General features: G+C 38.8%; 1 protein-coding gene across 2 annotated transcripts; it reads left to right on the top strand.

Annotated features, from left to right (window-relative positions):
- Nucleotides 1–299: 299 nt before the first annotated feature.
- Nucleotides 300–13107, top strand: LOC146481788 (D-aminoacyl-tRNA deacylase-like). Of its 2 annotated transcripts, none has more exons than XM_085107947.1 (6): nt 300–459; nt 4363–4453; nt 4718–4817; nt 7538–7670; nt 8292–8392; nt 12493–12963. In XM_085107947.1, the coding sequence occupies exons 1-6, from the start codon at nt 417–419 to the stop codon at nt 12643–12645; spliced, it is 621 nt and encodes a 206-aa protein (XP_084964073.1). In that variant the 5' UTR covers nt 300–416; the 3' UTR covers nt 12646–12963. The 2 variants fall into 2 exon arrangements, with proteins under 2 accessions (XP_084964073.1, XP_084964072.1); XM_085107946.1 differs by having other exon boundaries at nt 301–459; nt 8292–8401; nt 12493–13107.
- The last annotated feature ends 700 nt before the right edge of the window (nt 13108–13807 follow it).

Genomic DNA, 13807 nt, shown 5'->3' with positions numbered 1-13807 from the left:
AAAACTCGATGCTTTGTGCCAAAGGCGCAAATAGCGAACCATTGAGTTGCCTCCTTCAACCCCTCCTCAGAACGTCCCAATATCTTCTCTGATCTTCAATTGGATACTCACAATTGCGAGACGAAGTAACTGAGTAAAAAGCAAAAGGCAGAAACGTGGTACCACAGAGCAATAGCCCCCACGAATAGTCCAAAGGCCATGTTGCGTAAAACTGTGAGTTTGGCGAAAAAATTAAATTTCGATTGTTTTGGTCAAGTGCCCGAGCGGAAACTGAGTAGAAATTCTAATGCGCATGCTTGTCACTGCCGCAGGCCGCCGGCAGTGTGTTTATTTTGGGAAGTTTCAACTGATTCTTTCTTGTTCTTTGATCGAGTATTTCTTTATAATCTTGATCAACAAAAGAAGCATCATTCCTGATGAGAGCGATTATTCAACGTGTCACAACTGCAAGTGTTTCCGGTGAGTTTTTTTTACGCTCCTAGCGTGTCCATAGACTATGCGTTTAGATTTATAGTAACCACAAGGCCACTAGCTAAGCATAGCAAAAGGGCAAGGAAGCTTTTATTGAAATGTATATTAGTAATTATTAAAAACTGGATCGATGTATAATACAATTCGAGCGATATAATTGGCTTAGCGGCCATGGTATGTGGGGCATTATACCATGCCCAAGAAACAGAGACCATTAAATTGTCTTCTGATAATTATTGTTCTTGCAAAGCGAAATCAGCAAAATCTAGCAAGATTTCTTGATTGTTTTTAATAAAACAATTATTTCACTCACGCTTGTTAGATATGAGATGATTTTAGCCAACTAGGCGGAAGTACGCGCCTCGTTGGCTATCTATCATCTCATGTCCAATGCGCGTTCGTGGGATAATTGTTAATTATGTATTGCAAGATTTGCTGGATGGACTGAGGATAGGTGACTCACAACAATTAGGAAGTGTGGTAAAGGTATAATTATTGATACCAGTGCGATTTATATATGAGCAGTACAAAAATTTTTCTCAAGTGAGCAACGTGCGTCAAAGAATAAAAGACAAGAATATATAGATTTCAATTAACTATATTCAGATTAAGTTCAGAGCATTGTTGTCTTTGAGCAGCTACTTAAAAAAAAATTGATCAATGCGGTTAAGGTGATGAATTTGGATATGCTGATACAACAAAAAACTGTTGTGTAGGTTTTACTTGTATGACTTGGGTAAAAATTGCCCTGAAAAAAAAAAGTACGATGCCATATATTAATAAAAAAAGGTTGTTATAGGCAAAAATGCATAGAAGGGTAAAAACACAGAAGGAAATTATATATACCGTAAAGTTTCCTCAGAATATTAAATTGAAAGAATGTAGAATAGTAGAATCGTTGAAGGAAATTACTTAATGTGCCCTATACAACTGTAGCGAAAAAATCAAGATATAAATTAAAAGAGCATACATATCGTAGAGGCATAGAGGCGTAGAAGGAAATAGTATGGTTTATAGATTATTGTAGCGTAAAATACGTTATACAGCTGCAGTGAAAAATTCAAGATATATATTAAAATAGCATACATATCGTAGAGGCGTAGAAGGAAAAAGTTAGATTTATAGAATTGTAGCATAAGATACCTTATACAGCTGTAGTGAAAAATTCAAGGTGTAAATTAAAATAGCATACATATTGTAGAGGCATAGAAGGAAATAGTATGGTTTATAGAATTGTAGAATAAAATACCTTATACAGCTGTGGCGAAAAATTCAAGATATAAATTAAAATAGCATACATATCGTAGAGGCGTAGAAGGAAATAGTATGGTTTATAGAATTGCAGCATAAAATGCCTTATACAGCTGCAGCAAAATTCAAGATATAAATTAAAAGAACATACATATTGTAGAGGTATAGAAAGAAATAGTATGGTTTATAGAAATTGTAGAATAAAATACCTTATACAGCTGTAGCGAGAAGTTCAAGATATAAATTAAAATAGCATACATATCGTAGAGGCATAGAAGGAAATAGTTAACAATTATTCGCCGCGAGGTAAATATCCATCACTTTCACCGACACCGAGGTGAATAATAATATTGTTTTAGTATATACCACACAAGCTGAATAACTAGAAGACCAAAAGATTATTTAATCATTTCTGACAATATACCAACAATTGGTATGAAATTTTAAAATCTCATGTGCCACGCGGTAAGTGATTTGTTGAAGTTCCGTCTCACTTTCGTGCAGACAAATAAAACTGTTGGAGACACTTGTTTAGTTTCTACGGTGTCATTTGTTCAATGTTTCTGTGAAATTCGTCTTGTTGTTGAAACCATGCTGAAAGATATTAGATGTTTCATTGTAATTTTAGTGCTCGACAGTTTTCGTAAACAAGAGATTATATTTTCATTTTTCGCCTTAGAATATGAGGTTGAAAAGATTAAATAACTTACCATTTAATGCCGTCAAACCAAACTTATTTGCCATTTATGTATTTTTTTTTTGACAGCCGCCTCGTTTATCAAAATAATTTCCTCTTAAGTAACCAATGCGAAACAGGAAGCCATCTTGTTTCTCTTCGGCTGCTCGGAGGTGAATAGTACTTGGCTAATCACCTCTGAGCTAGCCAATCAGCGCGCGCGAAAAGTACTATTCACTTGTGTGGTATATACTAAAAATGGTTTAGTGAATTGTAGAATAAAATACCTTGTACAGCTGTAGCGAAAAAATTATTCAAGATATAAATTAAAAGAATGTACATATCACTGCTGAAAAATAAGGTTTAAGCAACTTTTGATAAAAAGATAAAATTTAATATAAGAGTATAAAGGGTATTGAATCATAAGGTAAATTTATACAGTGATTTTTTTTACCACCATAGGTAGTGGGCTATGACAGTTTATTGCTGTGCGTTAAATACTTAAAGAATAATTTTTCATTTTAATGAAGCGTTTTCATGACAAAAGAACTAAAAAAATAACTGAAAGTAAATACAGTATAGGTAAAGAGATACATAAATATAAGGAAAGAATATAAGGAAATATTAAATGTCAAATATAAATTTTACATGTTATATGTTTCCACATTTCCATAGATGTTTCCATGGCAACACAACTTAAACTAAAAAGAGCAATGTCTAGAAGAAAAAAAAAGAGAAATTAGGGGAAGTAATGTACTTGTACAGCAGAACAACTATATGCAAACTTCTAGGCTCATGTGAGTGGCTGAAAACAGGCCACATTTGCTCCTATAATGTTCATTGTCATGAATCTGATGAGTAATGGCAGAATCCGCTACTGTGATCATCATCATTCACACCCCCCCTCCCCCCCCCTTCTCCATCATCTTAATGTTCTACATGAAGGTTTAATAAACCATGTGTTTTGAAGCAATATTTATGTGAAGAAACCTAGAGTGGAATTCACAAATGTCTGGCTACTATATCAAAGTTAAGATGCAAGTATATGGTCCACCTATAGTCTGACAATATCTCATGGAAGGGGAAGGGGGGGGGGGTAGTTACTGGAGTAGGTCTTCAGTGGGTATCTGCTACCTAGGTCTCCAAATTTGGAATCCTTTTAGGTTTGGCATTGAAATTGATAAGACTACTCAGTTCAGCATTATTTTCTGATAATCTGTCGCACATAGCACATGGGATGCAGTTGATGGCCAGGGTGCATTCCATGTAAGTCGCACGCTGAAGATATGCCGAGAGTTTTGAACTTCCACGCCAAGCAGCTGCCGAAGCGCCTATGCCAAGAAAATGTTATGCTGACTGCCAGTACACTCGAATTCCTACACCGGGAGAGAAATCCTGGATATTTTTAGAGCAAAAAAAAAAGTTTGTTTGAACGGTGGAAGTTTTCAAATGTGCGCCTAGGTAATTTTTTGTCATGCCATTATACTTATGAGGTAATCTAAAGACAGGCATTACCTCTGTCAAGCGTGCTGCTTTACGTGAAAGACCACTAAATTGTACGCCAGTGCACCAAGCAATTTGGAAACCCATGCCAAAGGTCTTCGCTGTAACCTACAAAAAATGCAGCTTGGGTCGACAGTTTGCTAAAATGATTTAAAAAAAAAAAAAAAACATTCTATTCTCTTTGTAATTTATTCTGTGTGTGGCAAGATAAAAAATAAAATAAAATGACATGACATGTTTTGTGAACTCAAGCAACCTCTCTATTAAAAATAGTTTAAAACCCTGCTCATTTCTCAAAAGCTTCTATGTGTTTGCAGTATTACACCCTGTTTTAGAAAATCTGTTCTAGATCAAGAGTCCAAAAATCACAACCCCATTGGGCGGCACATACCCACATCAGCTCTCTGAGAGAGTACTAAGTTTCAAAGTTTACTTCCTGTATTTATTGGTGTTTTTGGCAGTTGATGGTGAAGTGATTGGCTCCATTGGCAAGGGACTGTGTGTGTTACTGGGAATTTCAAAATATGATACTTCAAAAGAAATCGAATATATGTAAGTATAAAACATAGATTTATATCAAATGACAATTAATAAATTTATGTTATCAGTCGATCCTTATCATCAACATCATGTTCATCACAGGCCACCACCATCGTCACTATCATCACCATCATCATTGTCATTATCATTATCATAGTTTTGTCATCATCCTTATCGTCATCAGTGTTAATGATCGTCACTATTCTTCTTTCCGTCCCTAAAAAGAATCCAAAAGTTCAACTTTTATTGATGAACAGAACAATTTGTTTGTTAAAGGGTTAGGAAAATTTTAAACTTGAGAGTCTTTGATGACAATGGGCAAAGATGGAAGAAGTCTGTTGTGGATAAAAACCTTGAGATTCTGTGTGTAAGTCAGGTATGTAGACCAAGTCAAGTCAAGCTGAACTACAGTTAAAGTGTATTTAATAGAGTTTCCCTCTTTTTTGTGGTCTTCTCTCAATTTTTTGTGGAATTAAGGACCATAACATTACAGAAGTACAGATGCCAGTGCGCTTAAAGCACAGATGGCAAAATATGTACAGTAATCTTGTTTTTGACCAAAATCTGAAAACCAGTTGAACCTCCCGTAAGCGACCACCCATAATGTCAAGGATATGTGTTCGCTTACGGGAGGTGGTCGCTTACCAGAGGTCAGACCACAGGCGGGGGGGGGGGGGGGGGGGGTTTCTAAATTTCAGGTTATTTACATATGGTAGTTGTGGACACCTAACCCTTTTGCCAGTGCTTATCGAAACCCAAAGTAAAAACATTTCTTTCGACTGCCTGATTTAGGAGCAAACAGTAAACGGCATGTTTGTAATGTTACATTTCAAGCGTAACACATCAACAACTTTGGCATTTGTTTGTTTGTTACATAATCCAGTTGTCGTTCCTTATCGCCACAATTTTTCTGTTGGATAATACAAGGTTGAGAGAGTCATCCCAGGTCGTGCATGTAAATGCATGCTATTTACAAGAAAAGAGAGTTTCTTTCCTATAAGAGATTCAACCTGATTAAAGTTTATTTTAGTGTACACTATAGTGCCTGTATATGTTATCATTTGTTTCAATGTCGGGAGACACTTCCGGTAGCTCTGGCTGTTGGATTTTAATACAGCCTACCCTGTAATGATGTGGGCCAATATGTTACAGTCAATTTCCGCCCGTAAGAGAAACAGCAGATTGTGTCAAGTGGCCGCCTACGGGAGGTTAAAAACAATTGAAAATTTTAAACAATCATCTCTAAAAGTGGTCGCTTACGGGAGGTGGTCGCTTACGAGAGGTGTTCGCCTACGAGAGGTTCCATCTATAGTGATTTGACTTGAAAACTTTTGGTATTTTGGAAAAGTGGTTGCTTATGAGAGGTGGTCGCTTACGAGAGGTGGTCGCAAAGGGAGGTTCGACTGTATTAGTTACTTTGACTCCCTCTGGGCTGTTATGTACTATTCCTTTTAGTTTACTACTTATATAAAGTTGTTAAAGGCTGGTTCCATGTTATGATTTGTTGGCTTGACAGACTGTATGGGAGTGTATTAATCATATGTTTGATTTTTTTATACCTGATTTTGATTTGATTTGATTGATGTGGTGGTTTCTTTGACAGTGCTGGGCTGATTTGATAAAAAAAAAAACTGTTACAAGTTTAACTGTAAACAGATTTCTGAATTAGGCCAACTTTCATTTCACAAATTTTTTTATATGATTCTCTTATACTGTTTGGTGACAAAAGTTAATAAGTATTAAAATCAAAATAATAATGTATTGTCCATTATTTGCTTATTTGTCATACTGATGTAATGTAAAGAAGCCTTTACAACTTTTTTCTGGATCATTTTGGCGTTACTTTCAGATGGCTATCCCTTTATTTCTCAGTCTGATGCACCTCCAAATTTCTTCTTCACCAGAATTTTTGCTTTTTTTTGGCAAGACACTCCACATCAGTTGTTACTGGACCAATAATTAGATTCCACAGCGGCTGAACCATTTTTTTGGTCAAAAAAAAAAAATTAGATCCCTATTTGATATATTGAATCCTGTAAATGTGTGTAATATCCTTTAGTTCCCATTCCCAATATTTTTTTATTTAATAGTAATCTCTGTTGGTATAGCACCCTTAATCCACATTTCTATCTACAGTCAACTCTTGCCTTGCAGACACGTTGCTATCACGGACACCCCGATAATACGTACAGCAACTAAATCCCAGGCAGACATTACAGACATTTGACTGAAATAAATTCCCGCTATTACGCACTCTCGCTTTTAAGGACACTAACTTGTGGTCCCGAGGGTGTCCGCAATAAAAGGAGTTCACTGTACACCTTTTCCCTCAACCAATCTCATACCCAGTCAGTCCTCAGGCTCTTTGACCAGCAATTGGTCACCAAGAGAAACTCTGGCGTACTGGAATTTTATTAGCACAGGATTTCTGCAGTAAAACAATGCAAGCTATTATGGAGCAGCCAATCAAAGAATTATTTTTTTTCAATTTCCCCAGAGTCTCTCCTGGCAACCAACTGCTGGCCAAAGAGCCTGAGGACTCTGGGTATGAGATTGACCTTCAACAAGCTCCCCGGCCCAAGTGCATGTACTAGTGGTAATAAAGCTTAGAGGCCCTTAGGTTGACTTTTGGTTTTTATTGATAATGAGACCAAATTCCTTGGAAAATGTGGGGCCAGTTTCACAAATTAGCTGTTGTAGTTCTCTTGCCAAAAGTGACCAGTAATCTGAAGAAAACAGCTGGAAAAAGAACTAAAATTCAACATAATTTAGGGGTTTTTTTTTTCTATTTTCTTCGAATTACCTTCATTTTTGGCATATTGCCTACAACAGTTTATTCGAGGAACTGAGGTCCAGTTTCTTCCTGGAATTTGGCAAAATTTGACATAGGCCCTATTTTGCTGCTGGCTCTTTGATTATACCAGTTGAACCATATCCAATTTAGAACCAGGTCAAACCATAACCAATTTAAGATCAAAACAGTCCAGAATGAAACCATTTCAGGTGTCATATGAAGCCTAATATAAAACTTACATGGGGAGTTCCCACTTCCATCCCACCCAGGACAGTTTTGATCCGTCTTTGTCTTCCATGTAGTTCACATTACAAGCTGTTCTCAAAGGAAACAAGCCAGATTACCATCTAGCTATGGGTGGAGATCAGAGTGAGACATTCTATCAAGATTTCCTACAACATATGAGATCGGTATACAAACCTGATGCTATTAAAGGTAAAAGGAAGAAGTAGGGAATGTCAGGTCATACATTGTTGTAGTGGGTGGCTAATAGGTACAGTGCTTACTGAGAGATACAGTAAATGCCTCGTAGAGTCAGGGGTGAATCAAGTAGACTGGTGCCCTGCTACAAACCAACCAGACTGGTCAGTTTACAAACACATGGAACCAGTTCAAAGGACTGATTATACTGCAAAGGTTTTGTGAAGCCTCTCCCCCCCCCCCCCCCCCCCCTCCTCCTCCTCTGGCAGGCTGACTGGTGTTTTGGTCATTGGTGCACCTGAGTTTTGAAGTATTCCTTTCTGTTTTCTAACATTATGATAGGAAATGGGGGAGGTGGGCAGATCGAATTGGAATTTAGAAATGTTTGTTTCTGAGGAGATGGGAAAACCGGAGTACCCGGAGAAAAACCTCTCGGAGCAAGGACGAGAACCAACAACAAACTCAACCAACATATGATGCAGAGTCCGGGAATCAAACCCGGGCCACGTTGGTGGGAGGCGAGTACTTTCATCACTGCGCCATCCCTGCTTCCCTGTCACAAGTTTGCAGGGGTTCGGATTTTTACATGCTACCCTATTTAACAGTGTCGTTTTATTCACTGTTCTTTTCCTTCAGACGGAAAATTTGGAGCATATATGCAAGTTCACATTCAAAATGACGGCCCGGTGACAATATCACTAGAGACACCTCCACCAAAACCAGTACAGGAAAAACAGGTTAAACAGGTAAGCTAATTGATGGGCTGTTGACACATTCACAAGTTCCCCGCTTAATGGCCATTGGACATTAGGGAGCTTTAGCAACGAAGACGGCAACGGCAGGGAAAACGTCACTATTAAAATGAATTCGCGTTTGTTCAAACGTCGTCGCGATCATTCCAACTCGCTTTAAATGTCAAATGTAGGTGAAATTTCCTGGAGTTGAATTTTTGGAGACCACACCCAAGTTTAGAAAGAGAAAGAAAAATTCGTCGTCGTGTGTTAAGGTCCTCCATAAAACGTCCCATCAAGAAATTTCACGTCCTAGTCGTGCAGTGACGGAAAAGAAATGTACCAAAAAGTGTAATGCACGTTCAGAGTTGTTGTTTTGGTTGTTAGGCCTATTATTTTTTGACGTTCTCTTTTCCGTTGCCGTTGCCGTCGCCGTCGCCGTCGTCGTCATCGTTGCTAAAGCTCTTATTTATCAGTTGGGGGTGGGGCAGGGGCGATAAGGAGAGTCTAGATTTAGACGTTACTGCGAGACATTTGCAGAACAAACACAATGATGTATTTTTTAAAAAATACATTCCACCTTTTGTGGACAGCGACACCTGAGGAAATATAGCACAGTTGAGATAAGAATTTTAACGACGTAAAACTTCGTAACCATTTTCACGGATTCTAAAAGCGGGAAATTAAAAGATGGTAGGCTAAAAAAGAATCAAGAGAAGCATAAAAGGTGGGGCTACCAAACAAAACAAAGTTAGGTGAGAGTTCATATTCTTTGAGAGTGCAAGAAACTCAGTGACAGTTGAACAGATTGCAGAAGCGTTGATGAGAATTGACTTTAGCGTTGAATCCCCTCAAACACTTGGAGGCAGGGATGGCATTTTTGATTAGGAAACTTCAAGCAATGACGGCGGTGACGGCAACGACAACGCCGCAAAAAATAGGTTTAATGAGGAAAAACAATTGTTGGCTTCACACTACAAGCTAAGTTAGTTTCAAGTAAGCACTTGATTCAAGTGCACTTGAAAATCTCAAGTCGCACTTTAGAAAACTTGGCTTCACACCCGGTGACAAAGTATACACTTGAAGCACAAGCTGTCAATCATCTTTTGCGTTAAAATCAGAAATGCGACTGCTCGCCGGAAAATCATGGAGCCTTAACAACGAAAAAACGTTTTATGTTGTTTACTCTTTATTTTGTCTTTAATTTTAACTCAGAGAGTTTTAACATTAAAGGAACTGCATAGGTACTTCATTGTTTACGAGTACTTGGCAACAAACAAAAGAACAGGCGACATCTTCTGAACTGAAAATCGATGGTTCAGGTTGTCTGGAAAGATGAAATTCAAATAAGATCGTAAGTTTAAATCGGCTTTTCCTTCTTTTTTATGTTTACTTACAAAAAAGACTGTTCCATGGAGTCCTCAAACTGTGAGGCGTATCTCCAGCCATCTATTTTGATTTTTTTTTGATCAATTTTAGTTCACGGCAAAATGTTTATCTGTCCTGGCACCGCAGCACGTGGCTTTCGGTTGATTTCCCTTTCCCTATTGGTCAAGTACGTTCTCAAGTGTGGTGTTGGCCATACTTGGCGGCCTACTTCGGCTTCTTTGAACTACGAAAGTTTCCATGGTCACTAAGTAAAGTTCAAGTTGGTAGGTTTTATCCCTTCACACTCAAAGTAGGTTTCAAGTGCACTTAGATTATACTTACAAGCTCTAGTGTGAAACCCCTATTCACTCTGCACGTGCGTTTAAAATTTGCTACATTTCTTTGCAGACCTCTGCAAAACAACATCGTGAAATGACCAAATTCAAGGTTTTGTGGAGAACGCGAGCACACAACGATGGATTTTCATTCTCTCTTTTAACTCGAACGCCACACCACGCTACCAATTTGGTCCCTGGGCCACTTTCACACGAATAAATAAGTTGAAATAACCACGAAGTAGCACAGATAAAACGAAGTTTTAAATGACATTTTCGTTACCGTCGCGCGTTGTCGTTGCTTACGTTCCATGTTTTAATTTGTCTGATAGACTGCATTTAGTATTACTAGTATTATTGTTATTAGTATATGGTATTAGCAATACTTTAGTATTAGAATGGTAGAGCGGTTTTCAATTGAGTGTCGAAAGTAATTTCGCGTTTGCTGTGGTCTTGCATTACTACGCTCTGTGATTGGTTAACAAAACTCGCGCCACTTTCTCGACCAATGAGAATCCAAACCCAAACCAATCGTGTTTTGGCCGCACGCGTTTTCCCGCGCTTGCCGCCAGTTACGTGTATTTGCTTAGAATTCTGATTGGCTCGTGTTGTTTACATCTGTTGTGATTGGCCAGAGTAATTACTTTGGTTTTGGTTTTACGACACTCAATTGGAAACCGCTCTATTGGAGAGTTGAGAGTTGATGGAGTGCACGAGAGTTGATGAAAGCGTATAAGAATCGATGAAAACTCATGAAATAAAGAGGCCTTAGCTTCCTCGTAAATTTGGATTAAGGTTTGACGAAAAACTTAACTATAGTACTAGTTCTTTAAGGCAAAATGTCCCCTGAAACTTTCGTCACACGGGAAAGAAAAAAATTCATATTGTTTTCTGTGGGGCAAGTACAGTCGACTCCCGATAACTCGAACCTTCGCTTACTCGAACCTCCCGCTAACTCGAACCAATTTTCCTTTCCTTTGAGGTCATTTTCTATATAATTTTACCCTCGATAACTCGAATTCCTGACGACTCTAACCTTTTTCAATTCCTCTTGAAGGTTCGAGTTTTCGGGAGTCGACTGTATGCCGTTTAAGTGCGACTTAAAGGGAGTGATTTTTTAGCCGCAGTTCAAAAATTGTATTTCATATATTTTATTTCCAGGTCAAACTGTGGTGGCTTACACAAATTTCCCTCTAAAAACAACGGCAACACAGCAAACAACATTTTAAAGTATTTGTTCATACCATCATTGTTGTTCGGTAGCCCTGAAAGTTCCACATTTTCGGAGGCCTCAGTTTATATAGAATAGTTTTCAATTGACTGTCGAAAAACTAAAACCAAAGTTATTACTCTAGCCAATTACAAGAGTTGCAAACAGCACAAGGAACCAATCAGAACTCGAGGCAAACACATGTAACCGGTGCCAAGCGCGGGAAAAAGCGTGCAAGCGACGCACGATTGGTTTTAATTTTGCTCCTCATGGATTGAAAAATTTGCACGAGTTTTGTTAACCAATGACAGAGCATAGAGCGGTTTTCATTTGAGTGTCGAAAGTAATTTCGCGTTTGCTTTGGTTTTGCTTTACTAGACTCTATGATTGGTTGGCAAAGTTTGCGCCATTTTCTCAACCAATTGGAAGTCAAGACCAAATCAATTTCCAAATTCTGATTGGTTCATTGCGCTGTTTGTGTCTGTTGTGGTTGGTCAGAAGTAATTACTTTGGCTTTGGTTTTACGACTTTCAAATGAAAACCACTCAAGCAAAACCAAAGCAAATGCGAATTACTTTCGACGCTCAATTGAAAACCGCTCTATTACTATAACCAATCACAACAGGCGCAGACAGTGCAATGCCTTGATAGCTCACCTCGCAGCAAATAATTGTAAACAGCGCCAAGCGCAGGAAAACGCAGCGAGCAAGTCACGATTGGTTTTGATTTTCATTGATTGAGAAAGTGACGTAAGTTTGGCTAACCTATCACGCTGCGCAGTAGAGCTGTTTCCAATTGAGTGTAGTAAAACTAAAACCCAATTTAATACTCTGGCCAATCACAACAGATGTAAACAACACAACGAGCCAATCAGAATTCGAAGCAAATACATGTGACTGGTACCAAGCGCGGGAAAATGCGTGCGGCCAAAACACGATTAGTTTCGGTTTGGATTCCCATTGGTTAAGAAAGTGGCGCGAGTTTTGTTAACCAATCACAGAGCGTGGTAATGCGAAACCAATGTAAACGCGAAATTACTTTCGACACTCAATTGAAAACCGCTCTAAAGCAAATCTGCAGCAAACGCGAAGTTGCTTTCGACACTCATTGACACTCAGCCCTAAATGCGTCGGTTCGCGTCCTTATTGGCTCCCTATTGATCTTAAAGTGTCTAATGCTTATTTCTCTCTTAGGGGAAAGGAAATGCTAAAGCTGCTAACAGAAAAGACGACGAAGAAGCTTCAACTAGTTCAGCCGATCTGGAAAAGGACAATTTCATAGAACCAGAACAACAACTTGACAATTTCGATGAGCTGAGCGTAGATGAAAAACAGGGAAGCTCCTAGGTATCGTTTTCAAAACGACAAGGCACTTGAACAGTCTCTTTAGCATTGAAGGGAACTTAAGAACAATTGACATGTGGAGTGCAGTGAGAATAGGCTAGCTCGCTCCGCACGCCGACTTTACTTGCGTTCTATTCCCCATTAGCTTGTTTTACAACGAGGGAAAAAGCAGTACAGTACAAAAGCAGTTTAGAGTGTTGTCGTGTAAACGAAAGGCGTTAATTGCACCATACATTCAGTACATACAAAAGTTATTGAGTGTGTGGACCTCAAGCTTTACCAGAACTGGTGCACTGACTTGTACACTTGTGGTGTCGCTCCATCTCCAGCTTTCTCCCCTCCCCGCCCCTCCCCTCCCCTTCCCCGAGAGCTTGCTCGTAGGCTAGCCTCAGTACAGATGCGAAGGGGGGTGGGTGAGAGGAACGACTTGAAAACGAGGGCCGGAACTGGTCCCCCTCGTTTTCGGGAACAGGCTACACGAAAACGTACCCACTCTGGATAACGTATTCAAAATATACGTTTACGTTGACTGCTTTTATTTCTTCGGGACGTGGACAAAAGGCCAAACCTAAAAAAATAGCGTGTCTCGCTGTATTGTACTGATGGCAAAGCGGTAAAGAATGGTAAATTTTTGTCACGAGACTTTAAATTTGGATGTAATAAAAGACTATTTTATTTCTACTGGTGATAATCCGAGCTTTCTTGTCTCAAATTTTCCCTTCTGTTTCCAGACAGTTATCTATAGTAAAGACCTGGACAAGCGCAACAAATTAAAGAAGGCAAAAAAACCCACTTCAGAAGACTGTGGCATGAAATTGACTCCGTGCTTTTAAGGGTGCAGGGTTCGTACGGGTCATGGAAAACCTGGAAAGTCATGGAATTTAGGTGTGCGTCATGGAAAGTCATGGAAAATGACGTTTATTAAAAAGTACAAAATAATTTTTTTTTTTTGCGAAGAAAATAGTAAAAACATCCCCAAAATGAAAGATGATTTCCAAGAAAATGGTCAAATTTAGCTCATGGAAAACTTGGAGAAGTCATGGTAAAGGGCATGGAAAGTCATGGAATTTCAAAAGCTCAAAAGAGTATGAACCCTGGGGTGCCCAGTTCGCACCCGCCTCGAATGTAAATACAGCACGACTTTCGGGTCGTTCAGAATTCTTCC

The sequence above is a fragment of the Pavona decussata genome, unplaced genomic scaffold, assembly GCF_977016875.1.
Source record: "Pavona decussata unplaced genomic scaffold, jaPavDecu1.1 SCAFFOLD_48, whole genome shotgun sequence".
In the NCBI taxonomy this organism is placed as follows: domain Eukaryota; kingdom Metazoa; phylum Cnidaria; class Anthozoa; order Scleractinia; family Agariciidae; genus Pavona; species Pavona decussata.
Note: the sequence above shows the minus strand (reverse complement) of the source record. Positions and strands in the feature narration are given on the sequence as shown.

What these genes read in the sequence shown, in the direction of transcription:
- LOC146481788 (XM_085107946.1), top strand. Translation starts at nt 417, where the DNA reads ATGAGAGCGATTATTCAACGTGTCACAACTGCAAGTGTTTCCG. An exon ending in CACAACTGCAAGTGTTTCCG is followed by an intron (nt 460 to 4,362) that starts GTGAGTTTTTTT and finishes TGTTTTTGGCAG; the next exon opens with TTGATGGTGAAGTGATTGGC. An exon ending in AGATTCTGTGTGTAAGTCAG is followed by an intron (nt 4,818 to 7,537) that starts GTATGTAGACCA and finishes TCTTCCATGTAG; the next exon opens with TTCACATTACAAGCTGTTCT.